This window comes from Ranitomeya imitator, chromosome 5 (genome assembly GCF_032444005.1).
Source record: "Ranitomeya imitator isolate aRanImi1 chromosome 5, aRanImi1.pri, whole genome shotgun sequence".
NCBI lineage: Eukaryota > Metazoa > Chordata > Amphibia > Anura > Dendrobatidae > Ranitomeya > Ranitomeya imitator.
Window position 1 is genome coordinate 133,851,087 of NC_091286.1, and position 20,334 is coordinate 133,871,420.

At 44.5% G+C, this 20,334-nt stretch overlaps 1 protein-coding gene across 5 annotated transcripts in view; it reads left to right on the forward strand.

Moving 5' to 3' along the window:
- Nucleotides 1–20,334, forward strand: part of STXBP5 (syntaxin binding protein 5) — a 544,022-nt gene that overhangs the window by 224,036 nt on the left and 299,652 nt on the right. For all 5 annotated transcript variants that reach the window (XM_069769165.1, XM_069769166.1, XM_069769168.1 and 2 more), the window contains exon 5: nt 14,553–14,687. In XM_069769165.1, the coding sequence (XP_069625266.1) occupies nt 14,553–14,687 (135 nt within the window). The remainder of the gene's footprint in view (nt 1–14,552; nt 14,688–20,334) is intronic.

The window sequence follows — 20,334 nt, forward strand, 5'->3', positions numbered from 1 at the left end:
AGAGCAGGATTTCTACATCCAGGTCCAAATCTCACTCAACAGAACCCCATGAAAGGACATAATCTACATTATGGGGAAACTTTAACGTTGTTCCAAAGTTGGAGGAGGAGAGGATTCAGGAGTGCTTGGCAAACACTGCTTAGGGGAGAGAAACAAAGCTTGGGAGACCACCTTGTTCAGTTCCGCCACAAGAACAAGTTTAGAATCGCCAACACCACCTTCACCCAGCCAAAACAGAGTCTGTATACCTGAACCTTCCCAAATGGATCACATCGTAACCCTATTGACTACATTCTCTGCCTGGATAAATGGAAGGGACCAATTTCTCTTCAAAAACACAACCAGTTGATGACTTAAGGTACCTTCACACATAACGATATTGTTAACGATATCGTTGCTATTTGTGACGTAGCAACGATATCGTTAATGAAATCGTTATGTGTGACAGCGACCAACGATCAGGCCCCTGCTGGGAGATCGTTGGTCGCTGAATAAAGTCCAGAACTTTATTTCGTCGCTGGACTCCCTGGAGACATCGCTGGATCGGCGTGTGTGACACCGATCCAGCGATGTCTTCACTGGTAACCAGGGTAAACATCGGGTAACTAAGCGCAGGGCCGCGCTTAGTAACCCGATGTTTACCCTGGTTACCATGCTAAAAGTAAAAAAAAACAAACACTAGATACTTACCTACCGCTGTCTGTCCTCCAGCGCTGCGCTCTGCACTCCTCCTGTACTGGCTGTGAGCTTTCCTGGTTACCGGCATCGTTGGTCGCTGGAGAGCGGTCTGTGTGACAGCTCTCCAGCGACCAAACAGCGACGCTGCAGCGATTCGGATCGTTGTCGGTATCGCTGCAGCGTCGCTAAATGTGAAGGGGCCTTTAGGAACCGATTATCAACTTCTCCTAGGCACGCCTTGGTCTGACTATGCAAGATAAAGCATGCAGCCATGCAGAGGACATTTGATGTCAATAAAATCCCTGCCTAATATACAACTGAAGTAACTGGTTGAACCTGCTTGGGCAGGAAGAAGAGGCTCAACTTGTGTACTGAGATCAAAGGAACAGTCACTGAAATTGCTCAACAGCATATATGATGCAAGAATCCAATGCATGGTGAGAGTTAATTGCAACCATTGTCTTGATCATTAGGAAGAGGAGAGGCCAAGGAAGGCAATGGGCAGGACACAATTGAAGGCTGGATGCAGCCAAAACGTATAGTGTTTTTAATTTAAAGATTTTATTTTTAGAATACTTTTTTTCTAACTGCACTTATTGGATCTATCTGCCTTTTTCATTTCAATAGATTGGCCCTCCATCTGTGTTTGTTTTTGCCTCATTATATATTGTGTTAATGCTGGAAGTCCATTTTGTACAATGGATTGTTGGTGTCTTCCACGGAGAAGTAGGTTCAGGTCAGCGATCATCAGTATGTAGTGAGCCTTCACTTTTCCTACATGTACAATTGCTGTCATTGCACCTGCCGCTGAGAAGTATCCTGGAGGGATTGGATTACAGGCTATATCCACATACTATAGAAATGTCAGTGATATCCAGGTCCACATGTATTCACCTAGAGGCATCCCCATTTCCTGCACAAATCCCACAAGACCTTTCCATACAATATTTATTATAAATGTATTTTTTGTTGTACAAATTGTTAAAAGCTTTATTTGCTGTGGAAGCGATTTGCCTTGACATCAACCCTTTATAAAAGCCGAATTTATAACAATACGTCAGAACGCATGAATCATTCCTTCAAGGCAGCCCTTCAGTGTCCTTGTAGATAATCTATACAGAGGCACAGGAGAAAGGCACAATCATTTTGTAGCTCTTTGTCATGCTATTGTAGCCTGTTGGGTAACATTTTGCCACTTCCTGTAGAAATGTGTACAGACTTCTATTTCTGATGTAGATTTGCGACATTGGCTAAGTAGTTCACAATTCCACATAAAGATTACCGTAATCACTAATTTTGAAACATCCATGTAATAATTTTTTATTTTAGAGGCACACACAATTGCTGCTTCTGTAGAAGGCGTGTAAGGGGGTGAATTGCAGATATCCCTTCTTGCCCTCTTTATAAATGTGCATTACGGTATTTTGTTTTGCATTGTGAACAGGGGCGAATGAAGAGTAGCTGGGGCCCAATGAGCCACATGACACGTCGCATGATTTCCTTGATAGATCATGTAGTGATAGGTCATGTGATTAACATATAGGCACCCTAGTGCACATTTTGCAAATGCAATGTTTTTCCATTTTGTACAGCACAATACCTAATAGAGCAGGGGTGGGAAATTAATTTTTCCAAGGGGCCACATGAGATGCTGACTGTTGTGAAGGGCAGAACCAATAGTAACATAGTTAAGGTTGAAGGAAGACTTTAAGTCCATCTTGTTCAACCCATAGCCTAACCTAACATGCCCTAACATGTTGATCCAGAGGAAGGCAAAAAAAACCCATGTGGCAAAGAGTAAGCTCCACATTGGGGAAAAAATTCCTTCCCGACTCCACATACGGCAATCAGACTGGTTCCCTGGATCAGCGCCCTATCAAGGAATCTAATATATATATATATATATATATATATATATATATATATATATATATATATATATATATATATAACCTGTAACATTATAATTTTCAAGAAAGGCATCCAGTCCCCTCTTAAATTTAAGTAACAAATCACGCGTTACAACATCATACGGCAGAGAGTTCCATAGTCTAGAACAGGGGTCAGGAACCTTTTTGGCTAAGAGAGCCGTAAACGCCACATATTTTGAAATATAATTCCGCGAGAGCCGTACAATATGTTTAAAGGGCCATTGACAGATCAATCGCTCCAATGTTCACTTAGTACAGCAAGGAATGCTCCTCCCTGCTGTATAAAGCCACAACTGGACTGAAACAATGGTAATTAGCAGTAAAAAATTAAATAAATAACTTACATTGTGAGCTTGCGATACATGACATCAGTCCAGCAGTCTGGCTTCTTCTTTTTCCTGCGCATGACTGGAAGCTGGCATTCTTCCCACCTGATGTTGAGAGAATGCCAGCTTTGAGGCATTCGCAGAAGAAAGAAGCTGGAATGTTGGACATGTCACACAACGCATTGTCAGTTATGTCAATTGTCTATTTTATTATTGTATCCATCCTGCCCCATGTCTCCAATCATGCCCCGTGTCTACATTCTGCCCATGCCTCCAGTCCTGCCCCCAGTGTGTCCAGCATATTACCCCCAGTGTGTCCAGCATATTACCCCCAGTGTGTCCAGCAATCTGCCCCAGTATGTCCAGCATATTGCCCCCAGACAGTGTGTCCAGCAATCTGCCCCAGTGTGTCCAGCATATTACCACCAGTGTGTCCAGCAATCTGGCCCAGTGTCTCCAGCATTGCCCCAGTGTATCCAGCATTGCCCCAGTGTGTCCAGCAATCATCTGCCCCAGTGTCTCCAGCAATCTGCCCCAGTGTCTCCAGCAATCTGCCCCAGTGTCTCCAGCAATCTGCCCCCAGTGTCTCCAGCAATCTGCCCCCAGTGTCTCCAGCAATCTGCCCCCAGTGTCTCCAGCAATCTGCCCCCAGTGTGTCCTCCAATCTGCCCCACTGTCTCCAGCATTGCCCCCAGTGTGTCCTCCAATCTGCCTCACTGTCTCCAGCATTGCCCCCAGTGTGTCCTCCAATCTGCCCCAGTGTCTCCAGCATTGCCCTTAGTGTGTCCTCCAATCTGCCCCAGTGTCTCCAGCATTGCCCCCCCCAGTGTGTCCTCCAATCTGCCTCACTGTCTCCAGCATTCTGCCCCACTGTCTCCAGCAATCTGCCCCACTGTCTCCAGCAATCTGCCCCACTGTCTCCAGCATTGCCCCCAGTGTGTCCCCCAGCATTGCCCCCCAGTGTGTCCTCCAGCAATCTGCCCCACTGTCTCCAGCATTGCCCCCAGTGTGTCCTCCAATCTGCCCCAGTGTTTCCAGCTTTGCCCCCCAGTGTGTCCTCCAGTCTGCCCCACTGTCTCCAGCACTGCCCCCAGTGTCCTCCAATCTGCCCCAGTGTCTCCAGCATTGCCCCCCCCAGTGTGTCCTCCAATCTGCCTCACTGTCTCCAGCAATCTGCCCCACTGTCTCCAGCAATCTGCCCCACTGTCTCCAGCACTGCCCCCAGTGTGTCCTCCAATCTGCCCCAGTGTCTCCAGCATTGCCCCCCCCAGTGTGTCCTCCAATCTGCCTCACTGTCTCCAGCAATCTGCCCTACTGTCTCCAGCAATCTGCCCCACTGTCTCCAGCACTGCCCCCAGTGTGTCCTCCAATCTGCCCCAGTGTCTCCAGCATTGCCCCCCCCCAGTGTGTCCTCCAATCTGCCTCACTGTCTCCAGCAATCTGCCCCACTGTCTCCAGCAATCTGCCCCACTGTCTCCAGCAATCTGCCCCACTGTGTCCTCCAGCATTGCCCCCCCAGTGTGTCCTCCAATCTGCCTCACTGTCTCCATCATTGCCCCCAGTGTGTCCTCCAATCTGCCCCAGTGTCTCCAGCATTGCCCCCCAGTGTGTCCTCCAGCATTGCCCCCCACTCCCCCAGTGTGTCCACCGATAACTGATCAAAAAAAAAAAAAACAAGCAGTCTCCTCACCTGTCCGCGCTCCAGGCGGCGAGCTCCCTGCAGCAGCGCACACTCGCCGGCGACTGACAATGACGTCAGACGCCGGCGACGTGTGCGCTGCGGCCAACATCAGCCGCCAGCCTCCAATTGGCTGGCGGCTGTTGTTGTTAACTATTGATGTGCGGGCGCGCGCCCGCACATCAATAGGAAACCGCCGCAGCGCTGCAAGGGGCCCGGTGAGCAGATGAGAAGGGGCCCGATGCGGCCCCCTCTCTCCGCCCACCGGGTCCGGGGGGCACATAAACGCCGGCGGCGGCGGCCGGCACGGGCCGGCATTCACAAATGATTATCAGAGGGTTAATCTGCGGTAGCCCAGGGCCCCCCCAGACCACTGGGCCCTGGGCTACCGCCCATATTGACCCTCTGATAATCCGCCCCTGGAAGTAAGTGACGGAAGTGTGCGGGAGCAGGAGGCGGACATAGTGCGGTGACCAGGGGCGTCTGACTTGCCGGCCCCGGGCCCCCTGTCTGCGAGCCAGATACGGCCATCAAAAGAGCCATATCTGGCTCGCGAGCCATAGGTTCCCGACCCCTGGTCTAGAACATGCTTTACAAAAAAGAAAAAAAAAGAGCATGTGGAGTGTTTGTAAAGAAATGTGTACAATTCCTACATTTTCTATCAGATATTTTTGTTCAACCCTTCAAATTAAAACGTTACAATCTGCACTTGAATTCTGTTGTAGAGGTTTCATTTCAAATCCAATGTGGTGGCATGCAGAGCCCAACTCGTGAAAATTGTGTCACTGTCCAAATATTTCTGGCCCTAACTGTAGATAGATAGATAGATAGATAGATAGATATGGATAGAAGGAATGAGATAGATATATATATATCCATATATCTTTTGCAAAAAAGAAAAAAAAAGAGCATGAACCGCACATCCCGAAATCATACGTTGATCTAAAGCCGCTAGGCAAAAATTAATATAACTGAATATGAGGTTTTCAGTTTAACATTCTGATCAGACTGTATGAAGCCCACTGCCCCTTCACGGCAAACCTCGTAGTGGGTCCTATCGTCCTAACGGAGCGGAGCCGTGCGGCGCCCACCGCCACAGCGGCCATGCACCAGCAGGGCGGACGGCCTGTTGCCCCACAGCACCCATGCTGCAAGACTGAGTCCCCAAGACTCCAGACCGCGCCGCCCCACCAGCACAAAGCCACAGCAACAATGGCCGCCACACAGCACCAACACCAAAATGAAAGGAGCACTTAAACTCACCTTCCTCCAGCTCTTCAGTGAGAGCCAAAATGGGCTAGACCCCTTACTTTGCAGTCTCCTGCTAATTAAAATCACCTGAGCCAAATGGGAGGAGTGCTGGTCCAAGAAGAAGACTAGAACATGCTTTACAAAAAAGAAAAAAAAAGTTCCATAGTCTCACTGCTCTTACAGTAAAGAATCCTCGTCTGTTATTATGCTTAAACCTTTCCTCCAGACGTAGAGGATGCCCCCTTGTCCCTGTCTCAGGTTTATGATTAAAAAGATAATCAGAAAGGTTTTTGTACTGTCCCCTCATATATTTATACATTAAAATAAGATCACCGCTTAGCCTTCGTTTTTCCAAACTAAATAGCCCCAAGTGTAATAACCTATCTTGGTATTGCAGACCCCCCCAGTCCTCTAATAACCTTGGTCGCTCTTCTCTGCACCCGCTCCAGTTCAGCTATGTCTTTCTTATACACCGGAGACAAGAACTGTGCACAGTATTCTAAGCGTGGTCGAACTAGTGACTTGTATAGAGGTAAAATTATGTTCTCCTCATGAGCATCTATGCCTCTTTTAATGCATCCCATTATTTTATTTGCCTTTGTAGCAGCTGCCTGACACTGGCCACTAAAGTGAGTTTGTCATCCACCAATACTCCCAGGTCTTTTTCATTGACGTTTTGCCCAGAGTTTTAGAATTAAGCGAATAGTTATACATCTTATTACTTCTACCCAAATGCATGACCTTACATTTATCCCCATTAAAGCTCATTTGCCATTTATCAGCCCAAGCTACTAGTTTACATAAATTATCCTATACTATAAAATTGTCCTCCTCTGTATTGATTACCCTGCAGAGTTTAGTGTCATCTGCAAATATTGAAATTCCACTCTGTATACCCCCTACAAGATCATTAATAAATATGTTAAAAAGAAGAGGGCCCAATACGGACCCCTGTGGTACCCCAGTGCTAACAGCGACCCAGTCCGAGTGTGCTCCATTAATAACCACCCTTTGTTTCCTATCCCTGAGCCAGCTCTTAACCCACTTAAACATATTTTCCCCTATCCTCATTATTCTCATTTTATGTATCAACCTTGTGTGTGGCACCGTATCAAAAGCTTTTGAAAAGTCCATATACACTACGTCCACTGAGTTCCCTTGGTCCAGTCCAGAACTCACCTCTTCATAGAAATTGATCAGATTAGTCTGACATGAACGGTCCCTAGTAAACCCGTGCTGATACTGGGTCATGAGGTTATTCCTCTTCAGATACTCCAGTATAGCATCCCTTAGAATGCCCTCCAGGATTTTACCCACAGTAGAGGTTAAGCTTACTGGCCTATAATTTCCGAGTTCAGTTTTTGTCCACTTTTTGAATATTGGCACCACATTTGCTATACACCAGTCCTGTGGTACAGACCCTGTTATTATGGACTCTTTAAACATTAAGGCTGCCGTCACACTAGCAGTATTTGGTCAGTATTTTACATCAGTATTTGTAGCCAAAACCAGGAGTGGAACAATTAGAGGAAAAGTATAATAGAAACATATGCACTACTTCTGCATTTATCACCCACTCCTGGTATTGGCTTACAAATACTGATGTAAAATACTGACCAAATACTGCTAGTGTGACGGCAGCCTAAAAATAATGGTCTATCAATGACTGTGCTTAAGGCCAGGATCACACATGCGAGAAACACGTCTGTGTCTCGCATGTGAAATCCAAGCTCTGGCGCCGGCACTCCAGAGCGGAGCGTGCGGCTCCATATTTTGCTATGCGGCCGCACGCTCCGCTCCGAAGTGTCGGTGCCAGAGCTTGGATTTCACATGCGATACACGGACGTGTTTCTCGCATGTGTGATCCCGGCCTAATTCCTGCAGTACTCGGGGGTGTATCCCATCCGGGCCCGGAGATTTGTCAATTTTAGTGATTTTTAGACACTGCCGTACTTCCTGCTGGGTTAAACAGGTGACACTTAAAGGGAAGGTACCGCGTTTGTAGGTCATTAATAAATCACTGTAATGTAGCATAACATGCTGCTATAAGCAAGTTTGAAATGCATGTGAAACAGATATCATGTGTTATATGAGTTTAAAGAATGCACTGGGGACTGACATCTTGGTTTTGCAGCAGTAGCAGGGCCCTTTCAGTGTCAGATTACGGCACCCCATGGACATCTATATATATAATTGTCTAAGGGTTTTTCCGTCTGTCTGTCTGTCCTGGAAATCCCGCGTCTCTGATTGGTCGAGGCCACCAGGCCTTGACCAATCAGCGACGAGCACAGTATCGACGTAGAAATCCCGCGTCTCTGATTGGTCGAGGCCGCCAGGCCTCAACCAATCAGTGACGGGCACAGTATCGACGTAGATGTCATAATGGTTGCCATGGCGACGATGATGTCATAAAGGATGCCTCGACCAATCAGCGACGGGCACAGTCTGCCGCGAATTCTGGAATCATCATTGTCCATATACTACGGGGACATGCATATTCTAGAATACCCTATGCGTTAGAATCGGGCCACAATCTAGTCTATATATATAATTGTCTAAGGGTTTTTCCGTCTGTCTGTCTTTGCCTGTCTGTCCTGGAAATCCCGCGTCTCTGATTGGTCGAGGCCGCCAGGCCTCGACCAATCAGCGACAGGCACAGCGACGATGATGTCATAAAGGACGTAGATATCCCGCATCTGATTGGTCGAGGCCTATCAGCAACGGGCACAGTATCGACGTAGATGTCATAATGGTTGCCATGGCGACGATGATGTCATAAAGGACGTAGACATCCCACGGCCTCGACCAATCAGCAACGGGCACAGTATCGACGTAGATGTCATAATGGTTGCCATGGCGACGATGATGTCATAAAGGACGTAGACATCTCACGTTTCTGATTCAGCGACGGGCACAGTATCGACGTAGATGTCATAATGGTTGCCATGGCGACGATGTCATAAAGGTTGCCTCGACCAATCAGCGACGGGCACAGTCTGCCGCGAATTCTGGAATCATCATTGTCCATATACTACGGGGACATGCATATTCTAGAATACCCGATGCGCTAGAATCGGGCCACAATCTAGTATATATGTAATTGTCCAAGGGTTTTTCCGTCTGTCTGTCTTTCTGTCTGTCTGTCCAGGAAATCCCGCGTCTCTGATTGGTCGAGGCCGCCAGGCCTCGACCAATCAGCGACGGGCACAGCGACGATGATGTCATAAAGGACGTAGACATCCCGCGTCTCTGATTGGTCGAGGCCGCCAGGCCTCGACCAATCAGCAACGGGCACAGCGACGATTATGTCATAATGGTTGCCATGGCGACGATGATGTCATAAAGGTTGCCTCGACCAATCAGCGACAGGCACAGTCTGCCGCGAATTCTGGAATCATCATTGTCCATATACTACGGGGACATGCATATTCTAGAATACCCGATGCGTTAGAATCGGGCCACAATCTAGTAGGAGATAATAGACCAGCACGGACCCTATCTGTAACATTGCAGCAGCATTAGCAGTGAGCTGGGCACGCCTCTGTGGGCTGCACAACTCACTGCTGTAGGTGTGACTAGCTGCCATTTTATTATAGCCCTGTGCTCTCTATCGCAGGACAGAAGAAGCCCTCACTGCTCCTCTGTACTCCAAGCAGGCACACATCCTCTGCTCCTCACATGCTGCCCTATGTGCTTCTCCTGCTGTGTCTCTGCCTCCCCCTCACACACAGTCCCTGTGATCTCCAGTAAGCTGCACTCACAGCCTGCAGAGAGGGAGGTGACACCTGGAGAGAGAGAGAGGAGGGCAGCTGAAAGGACAGGAATTAAGGTGGGGGAAGGGGGATGGCAAGAATGTTATTCACAAAAAATGCTGCTGAGCCCACTGTATTCTTCTCTGTAAACAAGCTGCGCCTCTGATGCAGTAACTGCAGGTGATAAGGGGGCCAACACTATCCTTTTTTAGTTTCTTACTATTTACGTAGTTAAAGAATATTTGGGGATTATTTTTACTCTCTCTGGCAATGAGTCTCTCTGTCTCAATGTTTACTGCCTTGATTTGCTTTTTACAGAATTTATTTAATTTTCTGTATGTATTTAATGCCTCATCACTATCTACTTCCTCTTATTCTCGAAATGCTTTCTTTTTGTCACTTATTGCGCCCCTTACAGCTCTATTTAGCCATATTGGTTTCCTCCTATTTCTAGTTTTTTTTTTTCCCATACGGTATATACTGTGCACAGGTCCTATCCAGGATGCTAATAAATGTCTCCCATTTTCTTTGTGTATTTTTATGTCTCAGGATATCGTCCCAGTTAATTGCATCTCTCATCCGTTGGAAATTTGCCCTCCTGAAGTTTAGTGTCCTTGTAACCCCTCTACTACACATCTTATTAAAGGATACATGAAAACATATTATTTTGTGATCACTATTACCCAAGTGACCCCCAACCCTCATATTTGCTATGCGGTTTGGCCTGTTGGTTAATATTAGGTCTAGCAGTGCCCCCCTTCTTGTTGGGTCCTGAACCAGTTGTGAAAGGTAATTGTCTCTCATAGTTGTCAAAAACCGATTACCTTTGCTGGAACCGCAGGTTTCTGTTCCCCAATATATTTGCTTTACGAGGATATTCGCCGTTGCTTCCATTATTTTTGATGACTTATAACTAACCCCTATCAGTAATTTATTATTTTTCCCCCTCCCCTTATCTCCACCCACAGGGATTCTACATTTTCATTAGACTCACCTATATTATCACGCAGGATGGGTTTTAAGGATGATTTTACATACAGACACACCCCTCCGAGTATTAATGTTTAATATATTTTATATTAATAATTGTATTAATATTGAGCAGAATTAAGTATGCTGATATCACCCTATATAGTATGAGCCCAAGCGCTCTGCTCCAGTCCCGGGGATCTATTTATTTTTGTGTCCAGCTAATACATGCTGGTGCGTCGGCACATCACGGAAAAGGCAACAGGATCTGCGCTGCAATTCTGTATTGTCGGCAGTGGAGCTACAGGAAAGTTTCCTACCCGGTGGATAGCACAAAACATTGTGGTGAGGGCAATCTTGCCATAAGCTTTTCCGGAGCCTCCGGTGGTAACCAAGATTGCCCTCCATTATTATCCGCTTATGACTGTGAAGTATGCTTGTGCTTAATATTTTTATGTTTTGTTACTGTATTGTCCAGGAATAGTCCATGTACACACACAGCTGGTGAACTATTGGTACAACAGTTTTGCCGTTCCTATGCTAGTTGATGACACTAGGACCGACATACCTGAATGTCACTCTGTAGGTGACGGAATTATTAGCATTGCTTGTTGCCTTGCACTCGGTCTTGGTGCTGGGCATTGCATAGTTAGCATTGCCACAGCAATTGTAAGTCAAGTTGCTCTGCATCCATACTATCCTTGTGTCTATCCTTTGTGTACACTGTGAGACTTTGTATGAGGCTGGGTGGAAATTTGGGCCTAGTCGGCTATTATGTGATGATGTATTTGAAAGCCCTGGAGCTGAAAGATCTCTGAAGGCGTCACTCAAGTTTGAAGGTTTTATCTCAACTTTGAAGTGGGTAAAATTGCAGAATGCTTATAGAAGCAATTTGCCTCTTTTTAAAAATTCTCTTCATTCTGTTACTAAGAGATTTTTAATTCTCTTATTTACGGATTTTCACATAGGTTACTCACTCATATAGCTTAATTCCTTTGGATGAAGCATGCTGGTAAGCTTTGGATCTGGCTGTATAGCTGGAGAAGGCCATTTTCCAAGCCTCTCTGCTCCGACACTGCAAGAGGCAAAGCTGCCTCGGTTAGTAGCATCCCTGAGGGCATACCTAAGACCATTGCTACAGTCTTGCCACTGGCCCAAACTGTCCAAAGCCCCAAAACGTTCAAACTAAAGACTTGTGATAAGTCATCAGATGTTTTACACCAGAAACGTGGTGTATAAAAGCAGCAAAGTCTTAGAGAATGTGCAGCTGTACAAGAATTTTTGCTAGTGATGAGTGAATGTACTCGGATATTGTGTTATTGGAATATCTTGGGCATGCTCAAGTAATATGTTCGACTTCCCGTTGCTGCATGATTTGCGGCTGTTAGACAGCTGCAACATATGTGGGGATTGCTTGCTAGGCCCTGAAACATGCATTTGACATATTACTGGAACACGCCCGAGATACTTGGATAAGACCAACATGCTTGGATAACACGATATCGGAACATGCTCACTCATCACTACGTTTTTTCAACTTTTGTTGTGTGTCAGTCCTATGATTCTCTAAAATATTGTGTGGAGCTTAGATATAATGGTGTAGTAATTCAATGTCTGACAAAGTTATTATAAATTTTGCTAGAAAGTGGTGGAAATTATAGTAAAAATATATTCCAGCACACAACGACAGTAGATTTCTGATGCAAGGCAAGCCAAAATATTGTCAAATTCAAGAATTTGGTGCACTATAATCCAGAGGACATCGGTCTGTACCTTCTCTAGTTATCCTCCAGTGATACCTGTCCAGAGACAATATATTGTAAACTGTTAATTATCCAGTTAAACTGTGTCATTATTCCAAGCCGTAACCTTTGGGGCGTGTTCACACTCCAGTATTTTTGGAGCAGAACCTATCCAATCAAAAAGCTTTTGTTTTTAAACCTCTCATTGTTTTTAAAGGATTCTTGCTACAAAAACTCATGGGAAAAATCCTTCTGTGTACACACCCTTGAAGAGGAGATGTCCCACTTAATGGACTGTGAGCTTTGTTAAAGTGACCATTGTCTATTAAATAGTGAGTAGGAATGGTCATGTTGGAGCCAGTGTCATTGAGGCATATTGAGCTAGCACAAAGTCAGTCCTAATAGGCCTTCTTCTGCAGCACAGCCTTTTTATGGCCACGCTGTAGAATAGGATCATGATGCTGAAAGTTGTTGACATTTTCATGCAAGCCAACAGCCAGGCCATGGGAAGAAGCGATGATTGGACCCTAAAAGGAAGCAATGGTGAAATGCGTTTGGCTGGGTAGGCATCATTCTGTATTCCGCCATCTCTTGTTATACACTCTCTCCAGGGTTGATACTTTTAGACTTGTTCAGCTGCCTCGTATGGGAAGATCTTGTGTTTTTATATGCGACTGTCTGCTGTTTTACATGTTGGGAGTAAATGCAAGCCTGTGGTGCATGTGATGGGTGCCGTAGACCTCTAGATATGCAATGTATCGCTTATTATTCCTGGACAACTCTTCCATCTTATGGGAAGATGGCCTTGCCCATGTTGGTGTGCGCACATTCCATTATTATCGGTTTGTTCTATTTTGTTGCCTGTATTGCCTTTGAGTAAAATGTCATTGTGTATGGCGTTAGGTTTGCTATTATCGTATAGGAATTGCTGGTCGTTTTGGGAAAGCCCGACTCAGCGATGACTAAATAGGCAGTTTTCTATGTTTCCTAACATTAACCCTTACCCTTGTCCGAACTCGTAATCCTTTATTTTTGTGGTGATATTTTTTCATTCCTGTTTGGATTTTTTCCTATTTAACACTTTATGTACACATGGTTATATACGACAAGCCTTGTTGATGGTAAAAAAAAATTCTGTAATTTATGTATCTAGGGCCCTCTTTCATGTTTTACTTTAGCGATTTGTAGTATAACGACAACACTTATTTAGTTGCTGTACAGGATATGGTATTTTTTTATTTTTTTGTCTTCTATGTAAAATATAATTATTTTTTTTTAAAGATGAGCAGATGGCTTCATGGGACTCTAGTCCAGGTCAGTGGTACCTGGCTGCTGGACTGGAGACATACAAATCCCTTACTTTTTCGGTATCTCCAACATGGCATTTCATTTATCAAGGCTGGCGCAATGTCATGTAATCTCTAAAGGAAGCTGTCGCATCCCAAAACGTTAAGCTACATATATGGGGTTAATCTCCAGGTTTATAGCTTTCCAAAGCTGCCCATCCGCTGCACTATAAGCCCGAGGAGGAAATGAACTTTATTCCTACATGCAACCTCTGGCTTTGTCATACACTGTAGAGCTGGCTGTCAGTCCGTGCCGGGGGCACAGCCGTACTGAGCAGTGGCTGAAGCCGGACCCCTGTGACTGAAAGCCGGAGGCTGCCGGGAGCAATAAAGTAAAATTCCTCCAGGTAGCCGGGCTTTCTGTGCAGCGGCCGGGCAGCTTGGGAACACTAGTAACCTGCGGTTTAACCCCGTATCTGCAGGTTAATAGCCTTTTGATATGTGACAGGTTGTTTCAGGGACGGGTGGTGCTTCCATTGCGACAGAATCACTATTTTGGTGATGGACAGTATTAGAACATAAAAACCTGGGTTTTTTTGTTTGTTTGTTTTTTTTGTTTGTTTATTACCCTTCCATTTTTTTTAACTTTACTACTGTGAAGTTTTGCCTCATTATAAATATTTTTTTATACAGCACTGAGCTATTCTTAGATGAGAAATCATAAACTTATCATGAAAATACCATCTGTAACATCGGCACAATTTATGAAAACTTGCAGCTGTAGGGAAAGGCTGTATGTATAGAGTTCAATGCAAACGTGTACATTGGGGTACAGCTATGTCTGTATCGGGGTGCTATTGGGTCTCATCTGTTGCTGTAGTATATGGTCCTAGCATAGTGCTTATTGCTTTATTCATTCGTTTCTTTTTTCTTTTTCAGGATAACATTTTGCCACCTGCCTTTTCAGAGCAAATGGCTCTATGTGGGGACTGAAAGAGGAAATATTCACATTGTCAACGTGGAGATGTTCACGCTCTCAGGCTACGTCATCATGTGGAATAAAGCCATTGAACTGTGAGTGTTACGTAGCCAGTGACATTAATGAGAACATTTGTGTCAATTCTGCATGAAAATGCCCTGAGCGGCCCTCCAGAAAACAGGGCACCAAGCCAAGTTAAAGATGCATAAATTCGTCCTAATTGGTTGCAGAGAATCTGATGCCTCACTAGATTATCAGTTTATATACGTCAGTTCTTGCTCCGAGAGCTAATTACTTTTTGGAGGCCTGAATGTTGGCTGCAGAGAAATCCAAGCAGATAAAATCACTTGGAGCCTTTATGTGGCATGACACTGTTTCCAAGCTGAGCTTGTACTCCATGCCCTTATTCTTCTTTTCATTTTTTGTATGCTCTTGACAGCTGCGTGATTTTATTAAAACTACTCCTGGGTAAAATCCCAGAATTTTCATGTTCTCCTCCTTTAGAAAACTAATAATAGATCTGGGCATTGTGTATCATACCGTAAAAAACGTTCCTGCGCGGCATTGCTGGATATGTGGGCACCCTCTTCCACCAGCTTTGCTGGCCAATTTCGGGGCCATCCATAAAATGATTACCGCTCTTAAGCAGCTTTGTCAGCGATAGCCAGCTGGCACAGATAAGGTGACCATATCAAACTGGCAGCATGGCTGATATTCATAGCGGCAGTACAGTATCCCAGTATAGCCATATACATGTCGCTGTGGTTATGGAGAGCAGCCGTGTAATGCATTTGATGTATTTCTGAAAGCAGAATAAAGCAAACCATTCAAGGAACCAGGTAACCAATGTAGGTACGGTAATTTAAAAAGAAAAAGTACTTCAATGTCTGACTGCTAAGAAAATCGGCTTGGCTCTTATGATGGCGCCTGAAGTCCAGCCCTACTGAAAGACGCTTGTTTGGCGCAAACACGTTTTGTTAACTAATTTCTTTAGACTTTTTAGATGAGGCAATGGTTAAAATGACTGGCGAGCACATTAGATGAGTGACTTTCAGCATGCCAATATATGGCCAAGGCGCTGAACGTCCATTGGCTCTTGCTGCGCCTATGCTTGGCCTGTACGACTCAACCTTTACCCCTAGGTGCATATCATAGATAGGAGGATTGGCATATACAGCTTATCAGTTGTACCACTTTTATTTTTTCTTCTCGCTCTTATATTTTGTTTTTATATATGGCTTGCATGGATACAATATTGTGTTAAAGGGAAACCATCTTTTATTTGCAAGGTTACAAGGGGGGAAGGCTGTCAATCGCTGAACATCGGAGATGGGAATTGGGTTTATCTTATACCATGTACTTCAAACCCCTGACTCAAAGCTTTGGCATCACACAAAAGATTAAATTGTATATTCTCCAAAGCTAGGGCACATCGGCAGGCACAATAAATGACACTGCTAAAATCAGCGCTCAGGGATACATAAATGGCAATGGGGTTGCAGTGTGACCCATGACCTACCACAATGTGACCACTGACAAAAATGTAACTTTGGACTTTTGAACTCGTGTTATGACCATTAGAGCTCAATTTTCGGACTGTGCTACTTGCCTTTGACCCAAGTTTGTTTTTTGCTTTTGTATTGTCCAAAGAATTGTCGCATAGCAGCAAAACGCAAGCAAGTTTCACAAATGTTTAATGGTCGCACGACGTGTCTGTCAATGTCTTTATACATCTTTTAAAGTAATCTTCCGGTTTCTCAGTCCATATTAAATGCACAACTGCTTGGCAAACTCAGCCAGTGTCTTGGTGTATGTACACTTTTATTACGGATTATATTTGCTTACTATGGAATGTAAATTTTTTCAGCCTCTAATGTATTTGAACAATTCCCTGAAGTATAGTATTCCTTAGACTTCTCTCCAAAGTTCAGCCTCCTGGTTTCCCCTCATACATGAGAGCTTAGGCACTCAGTGAGGTCAAATAAGTGCAAACAAAGATTTGGGCATAGGTGATGACTCGAGGATCAGTGGGGTGATGACTCGAGGATCAGTGGTCTCTGACCACGGGACCCCACCGATCCTGAGAGTGAGACTCTTTAAAGTGACGGTACAAGCAGGAGATTGCAATGGTAAGGTGCTGTACTTGATGCTCTTGCTGTCCCATGCACAGTAAATTGACCAGTTTTTATGCATATAATCGTTAACATTATTCCAACCGGGCAATTCAGAATCCCATTACAAATTAGAGGGCATACCCCACCAATCTGCAAGTTATCGCCTTATCACCTGTCCTTTCATTGTGTCAGTTTCTCATATATTTTCAAAGCAACAATCTGCAACTTGACAACATTTAATGAAGTGGCAATTTGCACCAACAAATAGTTTTTTCTATTCCGCTATGATCAGAACCTCCGTAGAAGGGAATGCGCTCTGTTCTCGAAGTGATTAAGGGACACACATTAGACATTATACTGTAGATGTCCCATACATTTGTAGGATGAAAATCACCAGTGTTTACATCCTTCAAAATTCACTTCAGGTGCGATGATTCGTTATTGCTGGGATTCAGTGGGACATTAATGGAGCCCTTCGTCCATACTGATAGACTGTTTTGTGTTGCTTTAACTCTAGTTTCTTAAAGGGAACCTGTCACCCCGAAAATCGTGGGTGAGGTGAGCCCACCGGCATCAGGGGCTTATCTACAGCATTCTGTAATGCTATAGATAAGCCCCCGATGTTACCTGAAAGAGGAGAAAAAGACGTTATATTATACTCATTCAGGGGTGGTCCCGCTGCTGGTCCGGTCGGATGGGTGTCTCTGGTCCGCTCCGGCGCCTCCTATCTTCATTCCAAGACGTCCTCTTCTGATCTTCAGCCACGGCTCCGGCGCAGGCGTACTTTGTCTTGATGAGCTTCAAGAGGTAGTCACCGGGAATGGTCTTCCAACAATCTTGAAGAGGTCCCATAGATGCTTAGCACTTGTTGGCCCTTTTGCCTTCATTCTGCGCTGCGGTCCAGCTCACCCCAAACCATCTCAATTGGGTTCAGGTCTGGTGTATGTGGAGGCCAGGTCATCTGGCGTAGCACCCCATCACTCTCCTTCTTGGTCAAATAGCCCTTACACAGCCTGGAGGTGTGTTTGGGGTCATTGTCCTGTTGAAAAATATATGATGGTCCAACTAAACACAAACCGGATGGAATAGCATGCCGCTGCAAGATGCTGTGGTAACCATGCTGGTTCAGTATGCCTTTAATTTTGAATAAATCCCCAACAGAGTCACCAGCAATGCACCATCACACCTCCTCCATGCTTCACGGTGGGAACCAGGCATGTAGAGTCCATCCGTTCACCTTTTCTGCGTCACACACAGACACGGTGGTTGGAACCAAAGATCTCAAATTTGGACTCATCAGACCAAAGCACAGATTTCCACTGGTCTAATGTCCATTCCTTGTATTCTTTAGCCCAAACAAGTCTCTTCTGCTTGTTGCCTGTCCTTAGCAGTGGTTTGCTAGCAGGTATTATACCATTAAGGCCTGCTGCACAAAGTCTCCTCTTAACAGTTGTTGTAGAGATGTGTCTGCTGCTAGAACTGTGTGGCATTGACCTGGTCTCTAATTTGAGCTGCTGTTAACTTGCGATTTTTGAGGCTGGTGACTCGGATAAACCTATCTTCAGAAGCAGAGGTGACTCTTGGTCTTCCTTTCCTGGGGCGTTCCTCATGTGAGCCATTTTCTTTGCAGCTCTTGATAGTTTTTGCAACTGCACTTAAGGACACTTTCAAAGTTTTCCCAATTTTTCGGACTGACTGACCTTCATTTCTTGAGGTAATGATGGCCACTCATTTTTCTTTACTTAGCTGCTTTTTTATCCATAATACAAATTCTAACAGTCTATACAGTAGGACTATCAGCTGGGTATCCACCAGACTTCTGCTCAACACAACCGATAGTCCCAACCCCATTTATAAGGAAAGAAATCCCACTTATTAAACCTGACAGGGCACACCTGTGAAGTGAAAACCATTTCCGGTGACTACCTCTTGAAACTCATCAAGAGAATGCCAAGAGTGTGCAATGCAGTCATCAACGCAAAAGGTGGGTACTTTGAAGAACCTAGAATATAAGACATATTTTGAGTTGTCACACTTTTTTTTAAGTATATAATTCCACATATGTTAATTCATAGTTTTGATGCCTCCAGTGTGAATTTACAATTTTCATAGTCATGATAATACAGAAAAATCTTTAAATGAGAAGGTGTCCAAACTTTTGGTCTGTACTGTATATCCATCAAATAAATGTGATTTATAAATCCAGAGAACGTTTACCACTTTTCCATCGTACAGTAGTAATTCCTACTGACACTCTACATGGTCCCACATTGTCTTTTTAGTCAAAGTGCAGCTGTTCAATAATGAAAAGCCAATTTTTTTTTTAATGTACCTGACAATTTTATTTATCTTTTCTAATGTCACTTATGGTGTGACCAGATTGTCTGTATACATATGCAGTTGCCTTTTCAAAGTGTAGGAGGACTTAAAGGAGGACATGCTGGTTATAGAAAGTTGAAAAAATGATACCTTGATATCTGCGATCCGATGTCTTGTTCCAGAGAATTCCACATTTTTCTTATATGTAAATGAGCTGTTAATATCTATTGGCCAGACATAGATCTCCCTGAGAATCTGCCTCTAGAGTTTTTTTTTTTTTTAAATGAAAGATGGAGTTACTAGTGTGAGACATGTAGACTGACAGTCTGCTCTCCTGATCTACATGTCTCTCACTGGTAATTTCCCCTTTCATTTAAAAAAAAAAAAAGCCCTGGAGACAGATTCTAAGGAAGATTAATAGCAATCCTATAGATCGTAACAGCTCATTCATGTAAGAAACACTTTGATTTTTTTCTGTAATAAGACATCAGATATCAAAGTTTTGTTTTATTCAACTTTCTATGACTTACATGCCCATAAAGACTGCCTATGACAGTTGATCCTACTGACCAATTCCCTTTAAACTCTGTTACGTGTTACGGAACCACTCAGCACCCAGAATATGTTGTGCAGTTATATGTATGTATAATAGGTTCCATGTGAGATGCATGTCCCTAATACATCAGCCCACAGTCTGCGCCCCTGGGCAGAGGTGACATGATATTCCCCTTTTGTCCACCCCCCGCCTTTGTAATTCCCACAGTAAATATCGGCAGGCTCCGGACACCTGCGGCTATTGTAATGTATGTCTGGCCTGCCGCTTTTCTATTGGCCTGCCCTCTGTATCTGTGTACCTGCGGCTATTGTAATGTATGTCTGGCCTGCCGCTTTTCTATTGGCCTGCCCTCTGTATCTGTGTGATATAATCTGTGTCCTGTGAATAAAGTGTTGTCAGACTGGAAATATGTGGAGAAGCAGTGATCTTTTATATGCGCCCATGTAACCAAGCAATTCCAGCCAGCGTCCTTCATTCAGACTCCAGCCAAAGCAGAGTGGACCTCCTGAAACACGGGGTGGTATTGAAAGAGGTACCCCAGCTTGGTAGACCCCGTTACACTCTAGTTCTGCTTCCAGTAGGTGGCATTAAAGTTCCTGTCCTTTCAATCTCTGAAGAGGCTAATTGCATATTTAATTTAATTGCATATTTAAAGTCACAGCACAAGGGAGCATTGTGTGGACTATAAGTCTCCTTACACTGGTTTTGCTCTTTCCTCAATTTTTTTTTTTTTTAAATCTCTCAAAGACCCTT